The sequence below is a fragment of the Daucus carota genome, chromosome 2 (genome assembly GCF_001625215.2).
Source record: "Daucus carota subsp. sativus chromosome 2, DH1 v3.0, whole genome shotgun sequence".
In the NCBI taxonomy this organism is placed as follows: Eukaryota; Viridiplantae; Streptophyta; class Magnoliopsida; order Apiales; family Apiaceae; genus Daucus; species Daucus carota.
This window is the reverse complement of record NC_030382.2, coordinates 43,323,253-43,344,174: the sequence shown is the minus strand read 5'-3', so window position 1 is coordinate 43,344,174 and position 20,922 is coordinate 43,323,253. Positions and strand designations below refer to the sequence as shown.

General features: G+C 36.2%; 4 protein-coding genes across 4 annotated transcripts; 1 reads left to right on the top strand and 3 right to left on the bottom strand.

Annotated features, from left to right (window-relative positions):
* Positions 1-942: 942 nt before the first annotated feature.
* On the top strand, positions 943-4,211 carry LOC108207928 (beta-xylosidase/alpha-L-arabinofuranosidase 1). The gene is made up of 7 exons (XM_017378361.2): positions 943-1,505; positions 1,692-1,997; positions 2,074-2,243; positions 2,354-2,454; positions 2,536-2,877; positions 2,961-3,374; positions 3,459-4,211. Exons 1-7 carry the CDS (start codon positions 1,023-1,025, stop codon positions 4,070-4,072), a joined length of 2,430 nt encoding a protein of 809 aa, XP_017233850.2. The 5' UTR covers positions 943-1,022; the 3' UTR covers positions 4,073-4,211.
* Positions 4,212-4,926: 715 nt separating this feature from the next.
* Positions 4,927-6,183, bottom strand: LOC108208022 (glyoxylase I 4). The gene is made up of 3 exons (XM_017378491.2): positions 5,832-6,183; positions 5,309-5,643; positions 4,927-5,197 (listed from the first exon to the last, which is right to left on the bottom strand). Exons 1-3 carry the CDS (start codon positions 6,053-6,055, stop codon positions 5,106-5,108), a joined length of 651 nt encoding a protein of 216 aa, XP_017233980.1. The 5' UTR covers positions 6,056-6,183; the 3' UTR covers positions 4,927-5,105.
* Positions 6,184-7,700: 1,517 nt separating this feature from the next.
* On the bottom strand, positions 7,701-10,755 carry LOC108209292 (ras-related protein RABD1). The gene is made up of 8 exons (XM_017380115.2): positions 10,534-10,755; positions 10,388-10,460; positions 10,263-10,310; positions 10,103-10,150; positions 9,834-9,905; positions 8,828-8,983; positions 8,117-8,220; positions 7,701-7,945 (listed from the first exon to the last, which is right to left on the bottom strand). The coding sequence occupies exons 1-8, from the start codon at positions 10,545-10,547 to the stop codon at positions 7,852-7,854; spliced, it is 609 nt and encodes a 202-aa protein (XP_017235604.1). The 5' UTR covers positions 10,548-10,755; the 3' UTR covers positions 7,701-7,851.
* Positions 10,756-13,188: 2,433 nt separating this feature from the next.
* LOC108209291 (probable serine/threonine-protein kinase At1g09600) lies at positions 13,189-20,916 on the bottom strand. The gene is made up of 8 exons (XM_017380114.2): positions 19,547-20,916; positions 18,089-18,373; positions 17,559-17,876; positions 15,787-16,014; positions 15,308-15,408; positions 14,694-14,805; positions 14,159-14,578; positions 13,189-13,817 (listed from the first exon to the last, which is right to left on the bottom strand). The coding sequence occupies exons 1-8, from the start codon at positions 19,979-19,981 to the stop codon at positions 13,611-13,613; spliced, it is 2,106 nt and encodes a 701-aa protein (XP_017235603.1). The 5' UTR covers positions 19,982-20,916; the 3' UTR covers positions 13,189-13,610.
* Between the last annotated feature and the right edge of the window lie 6 nt (positions 20,917-20,922).

Here is a 20,922-nt window from a genome sequence, read left to right as displayed (position 1 = left end):
TTTAATCATGACTGTTAATTGATATATCTGTTTAACGATTGATTTTATGGTTTCAAAAGACTCCAAATTTTGGGGTTTCCATGGAACCCAACTCATTGTTATATCTTAAATCTCTTAAATTTGATCACTTCTATATATATTTTTTGTTATATTAAACGAAATATACAATAAGCCATATTTTTTCAATTAGAGATATACAATGAATGATCATAAAATATTTTATAGGCTGAAAAGTAGCAATAGAAATTAGAGAACACGGAAAATTTTGCTCTCAAAAAAAAGAAATTAGAGAACACGGAAAGTTTCCATTATAGGAATGAATATTTGTGCAAAATTATATAATATGACATTTTCCAATTTGTGAAAAGATTGTATTTAAAAAAATCTTAGAAGCAGATGTTTGCGAGTGTTTGTGCCGCGATAAAAAAAGTGTTGTTAGAGATTTTGTAAATATTTTTTATTTTTCGAGTGATAATATAAAAAAACTTATATTTCCGGCGATATTTAAGAGTATTGGAATATGTAACAAAAAGAATTGCATTTAATTTTTTTCTAAAAACATAAAGCTTGATTTTCTAAAAGTACCTCTTTCTTTTTCTTGACGAGCCGTCATATTTGTAGTTAGTCATATTTATCCGATCATTTTTACCGATTTTTCTTACTGTGATTGCTGTTGTGCATAACAATAATACCAATTCTAGCTAAAATAACTATACAATTAGTCAATTACACAACTGTCATTAGCTTCTGTGTGTAACACTAATACCAAATCAGCTAAAGCTTGTGTGTAACAGCAATACCAAACTAGCTTTAACTGTGCTTAAAAGATGTTGCATGCAATCAAGTACCTGGTCTCTCGATCAACAAGATAAGAAAATGTAGGAAACTTATCCAGGAGATTAAGGAGATTTTGTTATCTACTTGAGATAAGAGATATACTACTTCGCATCCTCTAGCTATATAAACCGCATGTAACAAATGCTTCTCCATCAAATATCTCATCTCATTAATCACCCACAACAATGGCCAAGCTCAAAAGCCTCCTAGCTCTTTTCACTCTCTTTACAATCTTAGTAGCTTGCAGTGCAAGAAAGACTCCTTCAACTACTCCCCGAACCTCAACGATAATCGCCAAAAAAACTTTCGGCAATTTCAGTGGCCACGTGTGCGATGCCGAAAGGTATTCGCAACTCGGAATGGAGATAAAAGATTTTGCATTCTGTGATTCGTCGCTTTCGTATCAAGTGAGGGTTAAGGACTTGATTGATCGAATGACGCTTGAGGAGAAGGTGAGGCAACTTGGAGACACGGCTTATGGAGTTCCGAGATTAGGGTTGCCGTTGTATGAGTGGTGGTCAGAGGCTTTGCATGGAGTGGCAGATGTGGGACAGGAAGGCTCGAAAGCTACTTATTTTGATGATATTGTGCCGGGAGCTACGAGTTTTCCAAATGTCATTAATACTGTTGCTTCGTTTAATGAGACCCTCTGGAAAGCCATTGGAGAGGTATGTAATTGTTACTATTTTAGATACTGAACTTGATATGATCCGATACTTGAGCATAGGGGTATACTGTGCCTAAAAATAATATGATCCGATATATAGAGAGAAAGTATCTGGTATCACCGGGATCATTTTACAGCCTATAAATATATGATCATGATGGAATGCGTTATATGTAATTATTTGCAGGTGGTGTCGAATGAGGCGAGGGCAATGTACAATCTAGGACATGCAGGACTGACATTCTGGAGTCCGAATATTAATGTTGTACGCGATCCCAGATGGGGACGGACTCTAGAAACACCGGGGGAAGACCCTTATGTGGTGGGAGTTTATGCTTATTCATATGTTAGAGGTTTGCAGGACATTGAAGGAACCGAAAATATCACTGATTTGAACACTAGGCCTCTGAAGGTTGGTGCTTGTTGTAAGCACTATGCAGCTTATGATCTTGATATGTGGCTTGGAGCTAATCGGAGAACCTTTGATGCTAGGGTAAGTCTCATGAGCTTGATTTAAAGTAGAAATATGATCTGTCTTGTAAATTTATGAGGATGTTTTCGAATGCTAGGTGCATCAACAAGATATGGTTGAAACATTCCAAAGACCATTTGAAATGTGTGTAAAAGAAGGTGATGTTGCTAGTGTCATGTGCTCATTCAATGAAATTGACGGAATTCCTGCTTGTGCTGATCGGAATCTGCTAACCGATACTTTTAGAGGGGAGTGGAATCTTCATGGGTATGTTCTTCAAAATAAAACCATGTCTACATATTTTTCATTGTCATCTATAACATTAAAAAGATAAATTCATGACTCAAAATACGTTTTGGTTTGATTTATTTGTAAAGGTACATTGTCTCGGATTGTGATTCAGTCAAGGTGATGTTTAAGAATGAACAATGGCTTCATGATACTCCAGAGGAGGCTGTTTCACAAGCACTAAATGCAGGTAGTTTTAATATTATAGTTTGTACTTAGTGCTATTAAAATGTAGTTTCTGTAATTAATTATCTTTTTGTGGCATATATAGGTTTAGATTTGGATTGTGGATTCTACTACAAGAATTATACGGGGAATGCAGTTCTTCAGGGGAAGGTCAGGGAAAGCACGATAGACAATGCACTGACAAATTTATACACCGTGCTTATGAGACTCGGATGGTTTGATGGAAACAAGAAACTGGAGGCCCTGGGAAAGAGTGATATTTGTAGTAAAGAAAATATTGAACTGGCAACCGATGCAGCTAGGCAAGGGATCGTACTTTTGAAGAATGCTAACAATAGTTTGCCCTTGAATCCTGATAAGCACAAGACCATTGCAGTGGTTGGTCCTCATGCTAATGCCACTGAAATCATGATTGGAAATTATGCAGGTAATATGAATTTTATAGTTTATGTTCTTGCATATCGATTGGATATATATTCTCTGACAATTATATGATCTGATGTAATACAGGCAATCCGTGTAAATACACATCTCCAATTAATGGTCTATCAAATTACGCGAAAGTTGAATTCCATAGGGGGTGTGGAGATGTTGCTTGCAAGAACGAAAGCATGATTTATCAGACTATGGAAGCAGCCAAAAATGCAGATGCTACAATAGTTCTTGTCGGTCTGGCCTTAGAGTTTGAAAGAGAGGAGCATGACAGAACAGACCTTCTTCTCCCCGGATACCAGCACCAGTTAATTGAACAAGTTTCAAAGCTGTCTAAAGGTCCAACTATTGTTGTAGTCATGTCTGGTGGCGTTGTTGATCTGTCACACGCGAAGCATAGCAACGACACTCAAGCAATCATCTGGGCTGGTTATCCCGGTCAAGAGGGTGGTCAAGCCATTGCTGATGTAATCTTTGGAAAGCACAATCCTGGTAATACATGTTTAGACAGTGTTCACAATTATCTAAAAGTTTACTATTTGTAGTTACTAATTTTTATATGCTTGATTTAATTAGGTGGAAGATTACCACTTACATGGTACCCAGCTAATTACACAGACATGTTGCCAATGACATCGATGCAATTAAGGCCAGACGATGCTCTAGGTTTTCCGGGCAGGACTTACAAGTTCTACAATGGCTCAACAGTGTTCCCATTCGGACACGGTCTGAGCTACACTAAATTTGCCTACAACCTGAAAAAAGCATCTCGAAAAGTTGATATTAAGCTGAACAAATTCCAACACTGTCGAGACCTGAACTACACTGCTGGTATGTTTAAGCCCTCATGTCCTGCAGTTAAAGTGGAAGATATGCACTGTGATGAGCACATTGAGTTTGAAGTGGAGATTCAAAACAAAGGAAAAATGGATGGGACTGAGACTGTTATAGTTTATTCAGTACCACCTGAAAACATCGAGGGAGTTCATATCAAACAGGTTGTTGCTTTCAAGTCAGTCTTTATTCGTGCCAAAGAAACCGCGACAGTCAAATTTGTTCTGAATGTTTGCCAGAGTTTCTTCGTTGTGAACTACAATGCCTACAAACTGTTACCATCCGGAGGGCACACGGTGATGATCGGAGATAAAGTATTGTCGTTCCCTGTTCAGATCAAAATTAAGGATCATTAGGTGATTAGTCCAAGGTCTGCTAGTCTTCTGCTAGGCATTAGGAATTAGTGTTTAGAATAAATATTCTAGTAGGTAGTTCAGTAGGGGGATCAAGTATAGTTTGTTTTGGTTTTGATATTCAAAGTTGTCATTTTAAATATTTCTCTGCAATTTTCATAGGATCCATTTATTTATGCACTATATATGATGAAGGGTCTGATATTTTCAAGTCACTATCAGTCGTTGCTGATGTGTTAGATCTACTCATCTTCTTTCACATCATGAGAGAAGATGAAATGAGGTCTAGATTTAGATCTAGACGTACATGCACAAACAAACAGGAACTCATCAACTCATCCCTACATGTATTTATATAACTGTAACTTCACATGCATCCAAATTAATATTTGACGGGGATCTTAAGGCGTTAGAGGACGGTCCAATAGGATCTTGATAGTTACGGTTGTCTGTTCTGAGATTTCAAGACAGACAGAGCACACCGACACACCTTGTTTCTCTGTGGCCTGCTGAGGCCTTGGCCAATTAAGGACACAGATATTTGGTGATTGAAGAAAGCTTATCTAATTTGTTCCAGTAAGCGATTCTTCCTTGGGTGTAATGTTTTATGGGTCCGGGTGCCTGACATACATATGTTAGTAGCATACGTTCAGCGAAAAAAAGCGATGGACAGCTTAACTCTTAAGTTTTTGATGAATGCTACAATATCATTCAACGAAAAATTAACTTCATAGAGTTTTTCATGTCCAACACTTTCTTCCGCTAGATGTATGCTACTATCTTTCTTCTTCTTCTTCTTCTTGACAAAGGTTTTTATAAATCTTTAGGTATTCTAAAAACCCATTACTGAGCTCTAGTTTGAATCTGCAAAGTACAAAAATTTATACAGGAATTCTCTCCACTAATATTATTTCATATATACATGAACAATAAACAATCTTACAATTTCATAACTCTCGCATATTCATCATAGACTCGTTGATCAAATTAACTACAGGATTTAACTCTTCAAGCATATAAAATGCTCAATAACATCTCAGAAGTAAAGATCCATCATCCCCACAACCAAGTTATCCATCATCAACGCCTCGACTTCCCTGCACATCTTCCCCTCTGAACACATCTTTCCTGCAATTAATCGCGCAATTTTCTCCAGGTCAATACAATGAACCACACTCAATCTATAACTTGCATGGACTAAATCTTACAAAACAAGAATAATAATACAATACTACTTACCACAATTCGGCATATTTTTGTTAGGAGTACTTGACTTTGCAACAGGGCATGAAGCAGGGCCTGAGAGAGGGAGGATAGGAAGGTTCTGGCAATTGCAAATTTCAATCATGTAACCATCTGGATCATGAAAGAACAGCTGATCCACCATGACCCCGCCTTCGGACACCACTGCTGTCACGTATTCAATGTTCATGGTCTGCAATTGGCGGATGATGAGGTCCATGTTTGTGCACTGGAAGGAAATGTGGTTGTCTTTGGGATTTATCTTCTGGCCTTTTCTTGTTGCTGCATTTTTCACTTCTAGCAAATGTATGCCAATTCCATGGTTGAATAGCCTGCAAATTTATTTCAAACCTCAATAAACAAGCATAACAGCATAATTATACTCCCTCCGTCCCCAGGTTCTTTGCATCAGGAACAGAGAGCTCAACACGTATTTTAAGACTATTGTAAAATATAATTTCATAATATATTTAATTTTATTTTTCTTCCGAATGAAAGTAGCATTGACATGATTACGTACCATGCACCTTCAAAGTCGAAGGAAGATGGGCGCTTGACAAGAACAAATCCCAGCACATCCTCGTAAAATTTGACAGAAGTGGCTAGCGATTTGCAAACGTAGGAAACATGATTTAGAGCCAACAATGGCATCTCATGTTTTGGTGATGATAATGATGATGACGATGACGATGATTTTCCATCTAACATCTTCTCCACTTCTCGATTCTGAATTTCTTTACTCATCTCTGTTATACTACTCGTGAATAGCACTCTATATGATACGAGGAAGAACGTATGTTTATGTGTAGCTGATGGATTCAAGTATGAGGAGTACTTATAATGTTGCGAGGGAACATCATTTATAACTAGGCAGATGGGAGTTGAGGAATTGGAGAAACTGCCAGCTCATTCCTACGCACTTCTTATTCTTATCCACCTCTGCACCCAAACCAGTTACAAAAATAATCTGAAATTTTGAAGTTCAGTCGAAACCACAATATAAGCTACTCCGTTTAATTATGTATTAAAATATAATAAGATCTTTAAATCCTCATTCTAAGATTTAGAAGGATTGATTAACTAACGTGTCGGAAATTCCACACGAGACTCGAGTTCAAACCCCAGCGTCACGATCATGATATTGCTACGCGTACTGGGATTTTATTTGTTATTCTTTAAATTGTGCAAAACAACTAACATATGCCAAGTTCAATCTCAAAACACGTGAATAATGAGTTCCATTGGGTGTGGTCAAGCAATCATGGTTACAAGACAAAATCTTACCCAAATGTTATGTGACAATCAAGTTTATGGTATATAATATACTCCATGTAAGTCGTCGGAGGAATGAGCTGAAAATCGGAAGATGAAGAAAATCAAAAGTTCATACCAAAGGTTAAGCTAATTAATTGGTTTCGTATTAACTTACTCATCAGCTAACGTGTATTTATACATAATTTTCGTATGTGGTGTAACACCGTTATTTGCAGCTGCCACATTATGTATAGCTTAAGCTGAAGTTAAGCTAGCTTATAGTGGTGGTTTTTGTCAATCAACAATACTAATTAGATTAATTAGAGGTGTTTGCTGAATCAAACACAATTAATCAGGTTTGTGCTCAATTAAAGGGCAAGACGTGATTTTGCAGGAAAATATCAAACACTCTGTAATATCGGATGAATAAATAAAATAAAACGTGGGTACGACTTGACTAGGATACACTTCAACATTTTAATACACCCACGAGGCCAGCATGGCACCATGTCCGTTCACGCGTGTTGTATTTTATCGGCTATTTCGGGTGGACTCGTGCAAAAATGATGAATTATAAAACGTTTTATGTATCGGAATATTGTGTCAAGTTTGTAAATAAAAATGAATATCAACTACGATGGAATAGAATTTATAATTTATAAGTTACTTGTTAAAATCCGAACTAATTTACCCTCAAATTCACCTCTTCGAGGTTGCATCTAGTTTGTCCCGGAGAAGGTTACAGTAACATAGTTTGGACTTGAGACTCACCATTAGCACTCTGGTTGAAACAAAGCTCTAAAAGTAGCTTGAAGAGAAATGGAGCCATGCAAATTTAAAGCCAGGCTTTAAATTATTTGGGCTTTAAATTATTTTTGACATTAAGCTAAAAAATGGAGCCCGTTTACTAAAACAAAACGAGTACAAAACTAGCTTCAAGAGAAATATCAATTACCATAACTAGGAGATACCTCTTTTTCAGGACAACTTAGGGGACGTTTGGATCCTGAGGGGGAATGAAGGGTATGACCATGAACCAAACGCCTCCTTGAGACTAGGAGTTCGATTATCAGCGTAGGCATGAGCATGAGAGGTAATAAGGTGTGCGAGTATTATAATTCTTGCACCTCGACTATTTTCAAGGAAATTAATAAATTACGGATAACCATAATAAAACACAAGTCTACAACTGTTTACAGAATTCCAAACCAAACTTCAGCATCATCTGTTTATAATCTGTGCAAACATCTTTCCTTCTAAAGAGAAACCTGAATACAATTATATTTTTAGCCACAACAGTTGCCCTTCTGCTCGATTGGCTGCCCTTTGATCTGAACAGTGTTTGACGTCTTATTGCCAGCAGCAGGTTGACTCCCCATTCTGCATATAATTGTTCAGGTAAGATAACAATAGAAATATCAGTGATTCAAGTGCAGCTCACAGCATTATGGAACACAAGCAGTCACTTAAAATATAACAACTGATAATAAGCAACAATTTTTTGATCAGAAATCAGAAATAGTTTTTTCACAAGGTATAAAGGTATCTTACTTCTTCTTTATCTCGCCGGTCATGGTCAAAAAGGCTTGCTCGACATTAATAGAGTCTTTCGCACTGGTCTCAATAAAAGGGATTCCAAGCTCATCAGCAAATGCCTGCAATTAATGAAGATTCATGATAAATGTAACGTCAGTCCATTACAAAAAAGGGACGTCAAGTTAACTTATTATTAATTTTTTTCGCGAGAGGGGTGGGATACTGGGATGTAATGGTCAGCACAATTTCCATACACGTTTCTGTACAATATTACAATAGTGGAGACGTGGAGATATAATTGCGGAGGCAATGCAAAAACCCGCGCTACATTTACCAATGTTTGCAGATACTGCCAGACCTCTACACATTTATCCCTTCTCTGAAACTAATTTCCACTTCCGCAAGTCAAACTTTAATGAGAAAGTGGTATTAACATATAATTAGTCAGTATAGACCATGCAGAAATGGACTGCGATTAGCTACACTCATTTTGAAAGTGGGCCATTACTGTGGGACACCCAAAACAGAAAGTTTGACTCTTCATTTAAGAGCTGACTCTTTTAATCGGCATAAGAAAAGTAATGATCTCTGCTGCATAAGCTTCAGACCATAAGTAGAAAGTAAGATGCATAGAGAGAAAGTCTTGGGAGTTAATTGACAAGCGTCAAGATATCTTGATTTACAATTAAGTGAAGGAGGATCAAATTAGGACGTAGCATACTCTACCTTTGCCACTTCAGTGTCGACAACCTTGTTCTCAACCAAATCACACTTGTTTCCCACCAAAAGCTTGCAGACACTTTCATTTGCATATCTGTCGATTTCACTAAGCCATTGCTTCACATTATTGAAGCTTTCCATGTCAGTAACATCATAGACAATCTGTTGCAAGAACAATAACATTAGGAATAATAAGCAAGTAAAAGAGTATTACTCAAAATCTCTATTCATCATAAGAAGGATGAACGGTTAACCTATAAACTGCTACCATGTTGCTGGTGTAGCAAAGGAAGGTAACTAATTATCAGCTGCGAATTGACCACAGGGTGTAGTTTTCAGATGATTATACACTATACATGTCTTTAAAAGTTTCTGATTGCTTTTCGATTGTCAGTTTCAGATAATGTCTATTTCTGATGTGCATTAAGTTGTCGTGTGAAAAACTGGATCTAGAAACTAGATATCAACACCAATGAGAAGCAGAATCGACTGAACTTGAATAATATCACATGTACACACATGAACATAACAATAAGCAGATATAATGCCAAACCACACACGTCAGCTTCACCCTTTACCCTACCAAGTGCCTTTTCATGCAAACATCATTATCTCACTAATTTTTAACAAAGTAGGTCACACAATAATGACATATCATCACTTATATATATATTGAAGCACATGAAGATACAACCTAAAAACATAGACACTGAATGTGGTAGTTGCCCTATTTATGCCTAAATCTAGTACACCCGACACACATTATGAGGTGAGATGAAACACAATAATAACTCTAAAAAGGAAACTAGCAGTGTTCTAGATTCTTACAAGCGTGCATACTGGCATAAGGAACGGGAATTTGTATGACGTGCTCGTGAATTGTGTACTATTTTTCCCCCTCATATAACCGTCACTAGATATGAGTGAAATACCATACAACGCACAGATAGTTTTGCATTGAGATAACAAAAGGATAGTTTTGCACTGAGATAACAAAAGCAAAGACACTCACGATAATCCCATGTGCCCCTCGGTAGTAGCTGCTCGTTATAGTCCGAAATCGCTCCTGGCCAGCAGTATCCCACTAAAATAGAAATTTCATATCACAAATCATAGGCCAAAATGTCGTATATAACCAATGAGAATGCTTCATCAAAACCAAAATGTGTGTGTGTGTGTGTTACAAACGAAACTAGTCCTGCAAGTATACATTCATCTTAAAGCTTTTGAACACAAACAACAAAAATGAATATATCACACAGCGAAAAGAGCCACACTCACAATTTGAAGCTTAATGGTCTTCCCATCCTGCTCCACAGTCCTAATTTTCTGAATCAACACCCAAAAATTCAGGCCAATAATATCGAAACACAAAGCACAAACATAACCAAATAGTCCACAAGCAATACAAAAAACAACATCAAAGTCAAAGAAAACTCACAAAATCAACTCCAATGGTGCTAATGTAACTATCAACATAAGAATCATCCTGAAATGAACAAAGTAAACTAAATAAACACACAAGAAAACACCAAAAGGGCAAGATGGGTATAAAAAAACACATACAGCGAATCTGAGGAGCAGACACGATTTGCCGACAGAGGAGTCTCCGATGAGGAGAAGCTTGAAGAGAAAATCACTGCAAGAAACAAGTAACAAGTGAAAAGATGAAGATGAATCTGAAAGAAGATTGAGAAAGAAAGAGGACCCACTAGTCGTTGCTCATGTTTGAAGCAGGGGAGAAATGGCAGCAGCGAAGTCTTCGTCTCTTTCTTGATTTGCTTTCTTCTTGGTTCTTCTTGGCTTGGCTTGCTGTTCTAATCAATCGAAGATAATAATAATAATATAATAATGATTTTTATAATGTAAAGGGAGTTGTGTCGTGCGTCTTTTTTCTAAAGAATACAACCCCATGTTTCGGCACTAGCTTACGTGCTTTTTCGATTTTTAAAATGGAGAGGATTAAAAAGATTTGGTGCCCATTTGGGATGAAAGTTGAAATCAACATGATAAAAAGAATTTGTATCATAAAATAATTTATATGATATTCAATTATATATTAATGTAGAGAATCATTCCCTCTAAAATCTTCAGATATTAAAGCATCTCCTATCTCCCTTGGAGTCCTATCATATTCACTAAATATATAATATTAAAGCATCTCCTATCTCCCTTGGAGTCCTATCATGTTCACTAAATATATAATAAAACATGCATTTTATTAAATGAGAATTCTAACAGCATTCCCTATTTGTATTCCTTATTATTATTATCGGTTTTTCTATGGTGTGCCCATAGGCACATGCTAAGCGCGGAAAATTTTGTGCTTGGATCATTTTGATTGGCTCTTATCTCATGATAATGGTGGACCCCCGTGCAAATACACCAACCACACCAATCAAAATCTCTCAAATACAAAAATTTCCGCGCTTAGCATGTGCCCATGGGCACACACTAGCCAAACCGTATTATTATAACATTATATTCAACTTGTAAGTATGAGAGATAAAATGAGGGAAAGAGTGGGAAAAAAGAGAAAAGCGAATATTTTATTGTTCAAAATAGTATGAGGAATGGTTCCACCATCCTTAAAAACGAGGAATGAGTGAGCATCCTAACTTTTTAAGGAATCGCTAGGATTCTACTAGAGTTTGTGTTTTATATCATATTCCTTAGAGCATCTCCAGCAGCTTCCCTGTATGGTGTCCTAAGCTATTAATATAAGGAATATTACATAAAATATAATTCCAGCAGAGTCCCAGCCATCCCTTAAAAAGTTAGGATGTCCACTTCATTCCTCATTTTTAAAGATTGTGGAACCATTCCTCATACTATTTTGAAGAATAAAATATTCACTTTTCTCCTTTTCTCCCTCTTTCCCTCCTTTCTCTCTCCTACTTACAAGTTGAATATGATATTATAATAATAATAGAGAATAGAAATAGGGAATGTTGTTGGAGTTCCAATTCAATAAAATGTAGTAATCCCTTAAAAAATGAATATTTTATTATATATTTAGGGAACATGTTAGGACTCTGCTGGAGATGCTCTATGTAGTATAATAGTTTAGAGCATCTCCAAGAGACTCTTCATTTAGGCTCCTAACTTGATATTTGAGGAGGGAGAGGAAAAATGTTGCTCCAAGAGACTCTTAACTGGCTCTTAAATCACTAAGAGCCTTTTGTTTCTCTCTCCTCTCTCCTCAAAGTTAAGAGCCACCACATTGCTCCTAACTTATTTTTTCACAATAAAAAAATCTTTCCCTCCAATTCACCTCCATCTTTCCATCTCTTTTGTTATAGTGGAGCCCAATATATGAATAAAATATGAAATAGAGAAGAGATGCAGAGAGTATTGTTGGAGTTTACACTCTTAACTTTGTCCTAAGTTGCTAAGAGCCACATTTTTTATATTATATTTAGGAGCCAACAAGGAGGCTCTTGGAGATGCTCTTAGGACATCATATAGCTAAACTGCTGGAGATGCTCTTAGTGGAGACCCCTTTATGGATTTTATACTTATATTTTAACACTATCCCTCACTTGAAATCCCATTATTTGTCCCGAGACCTCCCGCAGACCAGAGTCTGATATCACGCATCATGCATAGAACCATTTCCTCTAAAATCTTAAGATATTAGAGAAGGCCCCTTCATGGATTTTATACCTATATTTTAACAATTAATGTTCTGTTTATAACAACATATTTTTAATAAAAATAGGTGAAATATTATTTTTGCATTTTTTGCCAGGCCAAATGAGGATAAAAGTAAGGGAAAAAAAAACACTAGCGAGGACAGTAAAAACTTTGGAAGGTCCCGCCCAAGGAAATATGGGCCATTTCCCAAATGGATAGGGATTTTGTTTTTAGGAACTTGCTTCTTCGGTATCGGTCCAATCCTTATCAGAAAATATCTTTTTTTGCTTCTAAATAGTTTCAAATTATAAATAAGTTGGTAATAAAATTTAAATAACTAATGCTTACAATAACACACAGTATTTTTATAATCATAAATATAATATAACAGATATTAATAATTTAAGATTGAAAATTAGCATGTCAACCAACTTAATTTGCTCATAAAAAATGTTTAATCATTTAATTAGCACAAAATCAAAATTCAAAACAACTATATGATTCTACTATATGATTCTACTCTGCAAATTTATGATCCGATTCGGCATAGGCAAACAAGGAAATCCAGCAAGACAGGATTATTATTTAATATTTATTAGTCACTGAAGAAGCAGACTTTTTTCAATCCCATTCATGTCCCTCAACACAAAACTATTTTCAAACAGCACTACAAAGAGCACAACTTGGTATATAGACACAATATATATATATTTCTGCTATGCACAACTTCATTATAGTTGCTGGTTGTTTGATGTATATATCTTCTTTAAACTGGAAAATCAATTCAATCTTTACACAATGTGAGGATATTGTTCTGCTTCACTGAAACAAGATTAGCTATACAGTTAGTTATCTCTACCAACCAAACACCAGATTTTGGCCCTTGGCTCTATCCGAACATTCTCCCGGTGTGTCAGTCTCTTACAACCACCACTTGATATACGATGATGGCTATGGATGATTTGATCTCCAGCTTCATGCGTTTCTGAATCTTTAAAGCCCAGAGCACGTCTCAGTTATTATTGAGAGAAGATCTCAGGCAATCAACCCCATAGGAACTCCAAGTCGGCTTTAGTTTTGGCACCTCTTGAGAATCACCATTCCGCTAGAGTTCCAATTATATTCTAGGAAGGAATGCATATTAGTTAAGGGGTTATCGTGCATACGCTCCATACTGCATTATTGGTTCTTTTTGTCCATTTTGAGCATAGCCATTTTTCTTATTGGTCTTGTCAAGAATAGCTTTGCGAACCGCGTTTTGAATTTGCCTTTCGTGCTCTTTCAGCATCTCCTCAATGTTCCCGCCAGCAGTGAGCAATGGTCCTGAGTAGTGGATCCTGCTCTTTCTTGGAACATGAGCCTAGAGCAACAACCAAAATAATATTTAACCAGGTTTTCAAGTGCAATATAAACTTACAATACCTAGTATCCACATAAAAAGTTTATTCTTTCCACGTATATCATCACGATTCAAACACTAGACAAATCAGGGCATAGATGCATGATGACGAATTAATACTCTTTTTAGAGAAGATAATACTCTTTACAAAGTTCATCACCCTCGTGTTCTCTGCCACTATAAGGTTTACCATTTATGACGACAAAAAATTTCACTAGACAGATAGATCTATATTTTATTTAATTGCTTTTTGGCAGTGTATATTAAGAAAATAATAAAATACTGAGGAAGATGAGATTTACCACTGCAGTCTCCTTCTGAGGCATCACTTCATCCTTTCTGTATAAAGCATTTGGTTTATCCAGCAAATGATGTGACAACTCAGAGTCATTGAAGTTTTTATATCTAACATTAGGGCGTTCCTCTGACCACTTTGAAGAAGCACTATTATCTTTGCTAAGATCAAGTCTTGAACTTCCATGACCGGCTACTGAATTAGAAAACTGGGACAGCTGTGATGCTGCAGCTCCATGAGGTCTATAAGATCTTTGGCTCTTAAATTCTGTTTCGTGTCTGGAAGAACCAATAGAATCTAGGTTCATCACTCTACCATGGCGACTGCCATGTCGTACAGGGCCTTTAGTAGGGAAGCCAGAACGACTATCCCCTTCAGGATTGTATGTCTCACTGGTGCTTGTAGGGGTTGTTCGACCTTGCCGCTTCTGAATGCCAGATAAAAATTGTTATCAGTTTATACATATTGGAAATAGAACAATATACAATTGCTGTAGACAGATTACATCATGACAAACAGACATGAACAAGCTTAGTAATTACCTGTATTGATGCCTGCAACTCTGCATTAGCATCAGGAACGGCCATTGCTTTAGATTCTCTGCTCCCCCTATTCGATTCATGCCCGCGTCCTTTACCACCAGCTGCTTTTTGCCTGGATCAATAAAAACACAATATAAATTTTAGAAACATTTATAATTACTGAGAACTGCTGTGCAAACTTAATTAAGGTGTCAACTGGAAATCCCTGAGCAGAAAGCAACTATTGACAATTATTAATAATCTATTACTAGGACTCAAACACATAAGTTTGTCTAGGGAGAACTCTCTATGCAAAAACAACTATTTTGAACCAACCAGAATGAAACACCAGAATCCAATACAAACAGGCGTTTCTACTTTGAGAACCACATGCAGCTCACAGGTAATGGCGTGCACACATTACAATATTTCTGTCTGTGCAATGTGCCTTATAGAGCACAAGAATTACAAATTTCAACTTTCTGCTCTAATCCTATACAGTTGCATCACTATAAATTATGCAATTAATACTCTTTCATGAACTATTTTTTAATTAATTTGGAGATTGAACTGAGCAATTCTATATCACAAAAAATAAAGGACGATTTAATCCTACTGAAGTACCAATTTTATACCTTCTTGCCTCCTCTTCTCGAAGCTTCATATCAATTTCCTTGCTTGGTGGGTACTTGGGCAAACTTGAGGGATCACATGGAAGAGGCTTAGTTGTAAAGTACTATAAGAAAAACAAAACAAAAAAAAATCAGTTCCGGATCATAATTGTATAAAAGAAAACCAATAAAAGTAGACATCAAAATGTTGCTGTTATATACAATTTAAAAAGAAAAGTATCTCAGCCACAATACAGAAGATTCCACTTGGGAAGACACTATACAGTGGCAGGGTCCTAAACTTCTTGCTGATAGCAACCAAGTAAACCAAAAGGTCAATAACAGCTATTTGTAGCAGATTCTATCAACAAAAAATTATTATGAGAAGACAAAAGCAATAGAAATTAAGAACTAGCATAATGATTAACAAGACCTAGTAGATATAATCTTAAGACATGACAAATAAATAAGTCAGTCTATGAAACAACAGTGAACAGATGTACCTCACTTTGTAGTGCAGAAGAAGTTGATCCCCTACGATCTGGTTCTACTGCAAGGAGGGTATCCAAAAGTGATAGCACGGAAGGAGAGAAATCCTTGTATGTATCAGCAAAACAACGCTCGTATGGCTGTTGAGGTCTGAAAATTGTTGTATGAGGCAATTTCGATTTCTGCCAATACTCTTCAGATGGTGAACCACAGAGTTTGAAAATTTTATGCAGTTGCTCTACCTACAGGTGGTGAAATGAAAGAAGCTCTGATTAGTATCTAGTTCAATCTACCATTGTTGTGAAACTACAAAAATAAGATTTTAAACAAACTACAAGAAAAAGAACAAGGATAGTAGTAAATATTTGATAGAAACGGCATCCATGACATACTTAAAAGTAAAAACTCTTGCACACAAAGTGAAATATGTTACTAGTCCCATGATTTTATTTTTTATTATTGCAAAAGAGAGGCTGACATAGGACTATACGAGAAATATAAAATTTATAATCCTTTGTACTGTCAATTAACTTAGAAATATTAATTCCAACAATTCATAGATTGTAAACTCCATGTTAACGCCTTTAATAGTGATAAAAATAATCCACAAATAATTAAAAGATATTAAAAAGGATGAAAGGCATGGGAAAAATCCAATTAAATACAGTCGATAAAGATTCAAAATTAACGTGGAATGTCTCAGAGTAGTATATAGGAGTCATTGGGTAGAAGTGATAGTTTTTCCCACTTGGATAAACACAATATGCATTTATTTAGCCGCAAAGTGAGTAAAGACAATCATTAATTTGGGTTCTTCAGAAAAGTTTTAAACATCCTTTTACTTGTATATTTTGCATCTTTTCTCTAGCTTGATTCCCATATGTGCGTGTGTGGCAGTTGTTTTATGGTATGCACCAACCCTTCAAATATAAAGTTAAATCTTTCTGTTATTATTGAAATAATAGCTTCCTTCTAAATCAAAAATCATAAACCTCAGTTAATAGTCGGCTTATTATCTAATTGACTAATTCTAAACAGTCTACACTCTACATTCTATAGGACTTACAAATAAACTCCAAACAGCCAGATGCTACAATTTCTTGCAACAATATATGGCCACCATATTCACCTAAAATCTGATTCTATGAATGTGGATCAATCCCCCACATTCAGAGGTATGAATACCAGCATAGGTGTGGATAAAGTGAAGTCTTCAGCTTATTATTTGGACATCTCAAGTAATAAAAATTATAAATATGTACCCATCTTAAAACTCCATATATCAAACAAACACAAGCACTTACTACTTCCAATTAATCTATCACAATAAGATCTGAAACCAAAAGAACAATTGATTATCATTAATTATCAGTTCAAAATTCAAAATTTTAATGTTAGTTTGCTTCAATTGATATTTACTATTTAGTAACAATACATGGCATGTGTAAACATAATACCATATCTGCAAAATTTTCTATTCTTCGATGTAACCTAAATGATGAGTTAAAAAGTTAATCACTTCAACACCAAACTCCATTATGAAGCCCATGCAACATAGTCTGAATCCAAAATTGCAAAAATGCTAAGACAGTTTTCCAAGGAAACTATAAATATTAAATATTAAATATTAAATTAAATATTTAAATATAAGGATAATATGCAAATACACAATATGAAACTCCAGGGGCTTAAATTACATTCTTACTTAAATGGAGACAAGAACATATCATTTCATTGACAGACGAGAATAGAGAGAAGACACTTCGGCTTATAACTAAAGAAGTACCTCCGTTCTTCCGGGCATTATAGGTTTCCCGGCATATAATTCTGCAAGAATGCAGCCAGCACTCCACAAATCTACAGCTACACCATAATTTGTTGCACCAAGCAAAAGCTCAGGAGGCCGATACCACAGGGTAATGACACGACTTGTTAGTGGCTGCCTTTTATTAGCGTGATAGAAGTTCGCCAATCCAAAATCAGCAATTTTAAGATTACCATTATTACTGATGAGTAAATTTGAACCCTTGATGTCACGGTGTAGAATTCCACGACTATGGCAGTGTGCAAGCCCACAAAGTAGCTGCTGCATATAGCATTTGATCTGATAAAAATAGCATAATACTTCATGTAAGAAGATAAGGAAGTCAGGGAAAAAACTTTCAGCTATATGGGCCAAGCAGAAATTTACTTTAATGACTAAATCATACAAGATATATTATTAGTTGGTCCATGCTATAGATCAGACTATAAAAACTCAATAACAATCTATACCCAGTAAACTTCCTCAATAGCAAATGACAGAGGAGAACAAACCTGTGCTTCAGTAAATTTAACCATTGGCGACGCTGCAAGCCCAGTAAGATCATGCTCCATGTATTCAAATACAAGGTACAAACTGCCTGATGCCCTAGAAGTGACTAGGCCTTCAAGCTTCATGATATTAGGATGGTCCAACCTTCGCAGAATAAGGATTTCTCTTGCCATAAAACGAACACTTTCAGGATCCATGTTAACAAAACGCACCTTCTTTAAAGCAACAATTTTACCAGTTTCAAGGTCATGTGCTCTGTAAACGGTGCTGTAAGTCCCTTGTCCTATCTGTACATACCATTTTCTTCAAATTAGGGAGGTAAATTACTGAACATTTTTAATTATCTAATCCAAACAAAAAAGAAAAGAAAAAAAAAGAGCCGCACCAAAGCCAGAAGTTTATATTAGATGTAAGTTAAACGATGAATTAATCAACAATAATGCAATTCCAAACCATACGAGCCCAGCTCATACATAGATGTATAAGAAAAAAGACTAATTATACTCTTAATAGAAGCCCTAAAAAAACTACATGATGTCAAATTATATATCAGATCATGGAAACTCGACTTAGCACGTCATAATATGGCAGAAATATTAAACGAATGTCTGACTAGCACGTGTTTTCTATACTGATCTTCCACTGCTCTGGTTAATGTGAAAGGTCTTATTTTTCACATGATGTAGATGCTAGAATGTAGAATCTATTTAGTTGTGCATGGTTGGTGTGATACTATGTGCAACCCACAAGTTTTTCAAAGTACCTTGGAGTAAATCTTCATATTTAGAGAAGGTCCAATGATAGATGTTAAATATATATTGCTATTGCTATAATATAGCATCGAAAAGTGTTTACTAGTGCTAAATAAAAGTTGCACTCTAATGCAAGTTCCACAACTAGTTCCAAATTTGAATAACTTTTTTAACTTCTACCCAATTCAATATGCTTTTGGTATTTAGTGATGTACAATGCAATAATTGTTTAAATCTCACCCTCCATTTGTAGTTATTGACAATGTGGCAAGGTTGGATGGATTCATCCTTGGTTTCAAATTAGAACCAAGGATGCATTTATGCAATTACTGCATCCATATATAGAACCCCTTTGGAGTTGAGTGTTGTTGCATTTAATGCTATAAGATAGCAATAGAACCAAGCATAGGATTGCATTTGACTTTCTCTTGGACACTGATGAACATATAATTGAACCATAGAAATATCTTGCCAAATTTTACATCAAGATAACACTATACTTGCATGGAGAATCACCTAGAGAGGCAGTTTGATTACATAAAAGTAACATAAAAGATATATCTACTTTTGTGCACCATAAGACTAGTGGTGAGTGAAATAATACCATATAATATTGTAATACCCTTTTAAATGCACATTATTGTGAAATAACAGTAGTGATGAATGCATTCTCACAAAGAAACATAACTGTGGTTGGGCGTAACAAACCTTGTCCAATTTCTCAAATGAGTCAGCCTTTCGTGGTATCCATCCCTTGATGGCTTCCCCAGCCACATCAGTAAGCCAAGATGGCCAGCCAGCAGCAACTTGTGCACCATCAACTCCATTCCGCATGCTTAAAATCCTAGACATATTAGGTCGCTGTCCACCCATACCAATGTCAACTGCCGGTCGCCTGTCTGACATATTAGGTGTCTTTGGTTTCTCATATACTACAGGAGGCGTGGTCCCTGCAGCAACTTCCTCAGACTCAGTTGATATCAACCGTGTGGTGGCATCATTTCCACTCCCATCAACCTCCACACCGACATCTTCTTGTCTAGAGGAACTAATCAGCCTCTGAGCTGATTTCTTCGACACCTTCAATTCTTTATCTTTAGTGTGAGAATGTGGAGAACTACCTTTTGAGCACATGCAGCCCATACCAGCCTCCAATTCCCTCTCCCAAACTCAATACTTTATAAACCACCCTTTAACAATACACCACAAAACCCTTATCTTGATGGCATTAACCTTACAATACGATCAACAACCTTCCCTCCAAGCCACGATCGTGGCTCATGAACAAGTTAGAATTTCAACCCAAAAAACAGATCGATTTTAAAATATTCCCTAAACTAATGACATTAAATACCTCCAACTAAACACCCCAACAGATCAAATAATTGAAACCCTAGTCCAATATTAAAAGAAAATCCCAAATGGGTGTTCACAAAACAAGGATACATAAACAACCCATATCCCCAAATCCAAATATCTCATCAAACCCCAGCCACATTGACACAAATTCCCACGAATGCAGATTAAAAAACAACAATTTTGTATATGATGCAACAAGAGAACCAAAAAACCAAATCAAAATCCACAAACTCTGATTCCAAATTCTGATCCCAGAAAAATCATCCACCAATCTTGAAAAAAGCAGTGATTTTCCTCCAACCCAAGCTTGAAAACACACAGGAAAACGCCAGTTGGCAGCAGCAAATAAAAACCCCTTTGTAAAATTCAAATTGAATTCAATCAACAACCCTAGCTTTAACGAAAGAGAGTAAATTTCGGATCTGGGCTCCCCTAAAAACGCGAAAAACCGGTAATTATCCCCACCCAAAACCTAAAAAACCTCTCTTTATAGACACCCGCATACATATACAATATATCCACAGTAAGTAATGTTCAAAATGTAAACAACGAAGAAACAGAAAGTGATAGAAATGGACGTCTCGTGAGAGAGAAGGAAGCAAGCAATACGACAGGGGCCCACAGTACATAGACACCGCAGGATATATACATATATAAAAAGAATAATGTTGTATGTAACAGTGTAAGTATAGGCTAGGTAGTTTTATCTGGTGGTGGCACTTGGC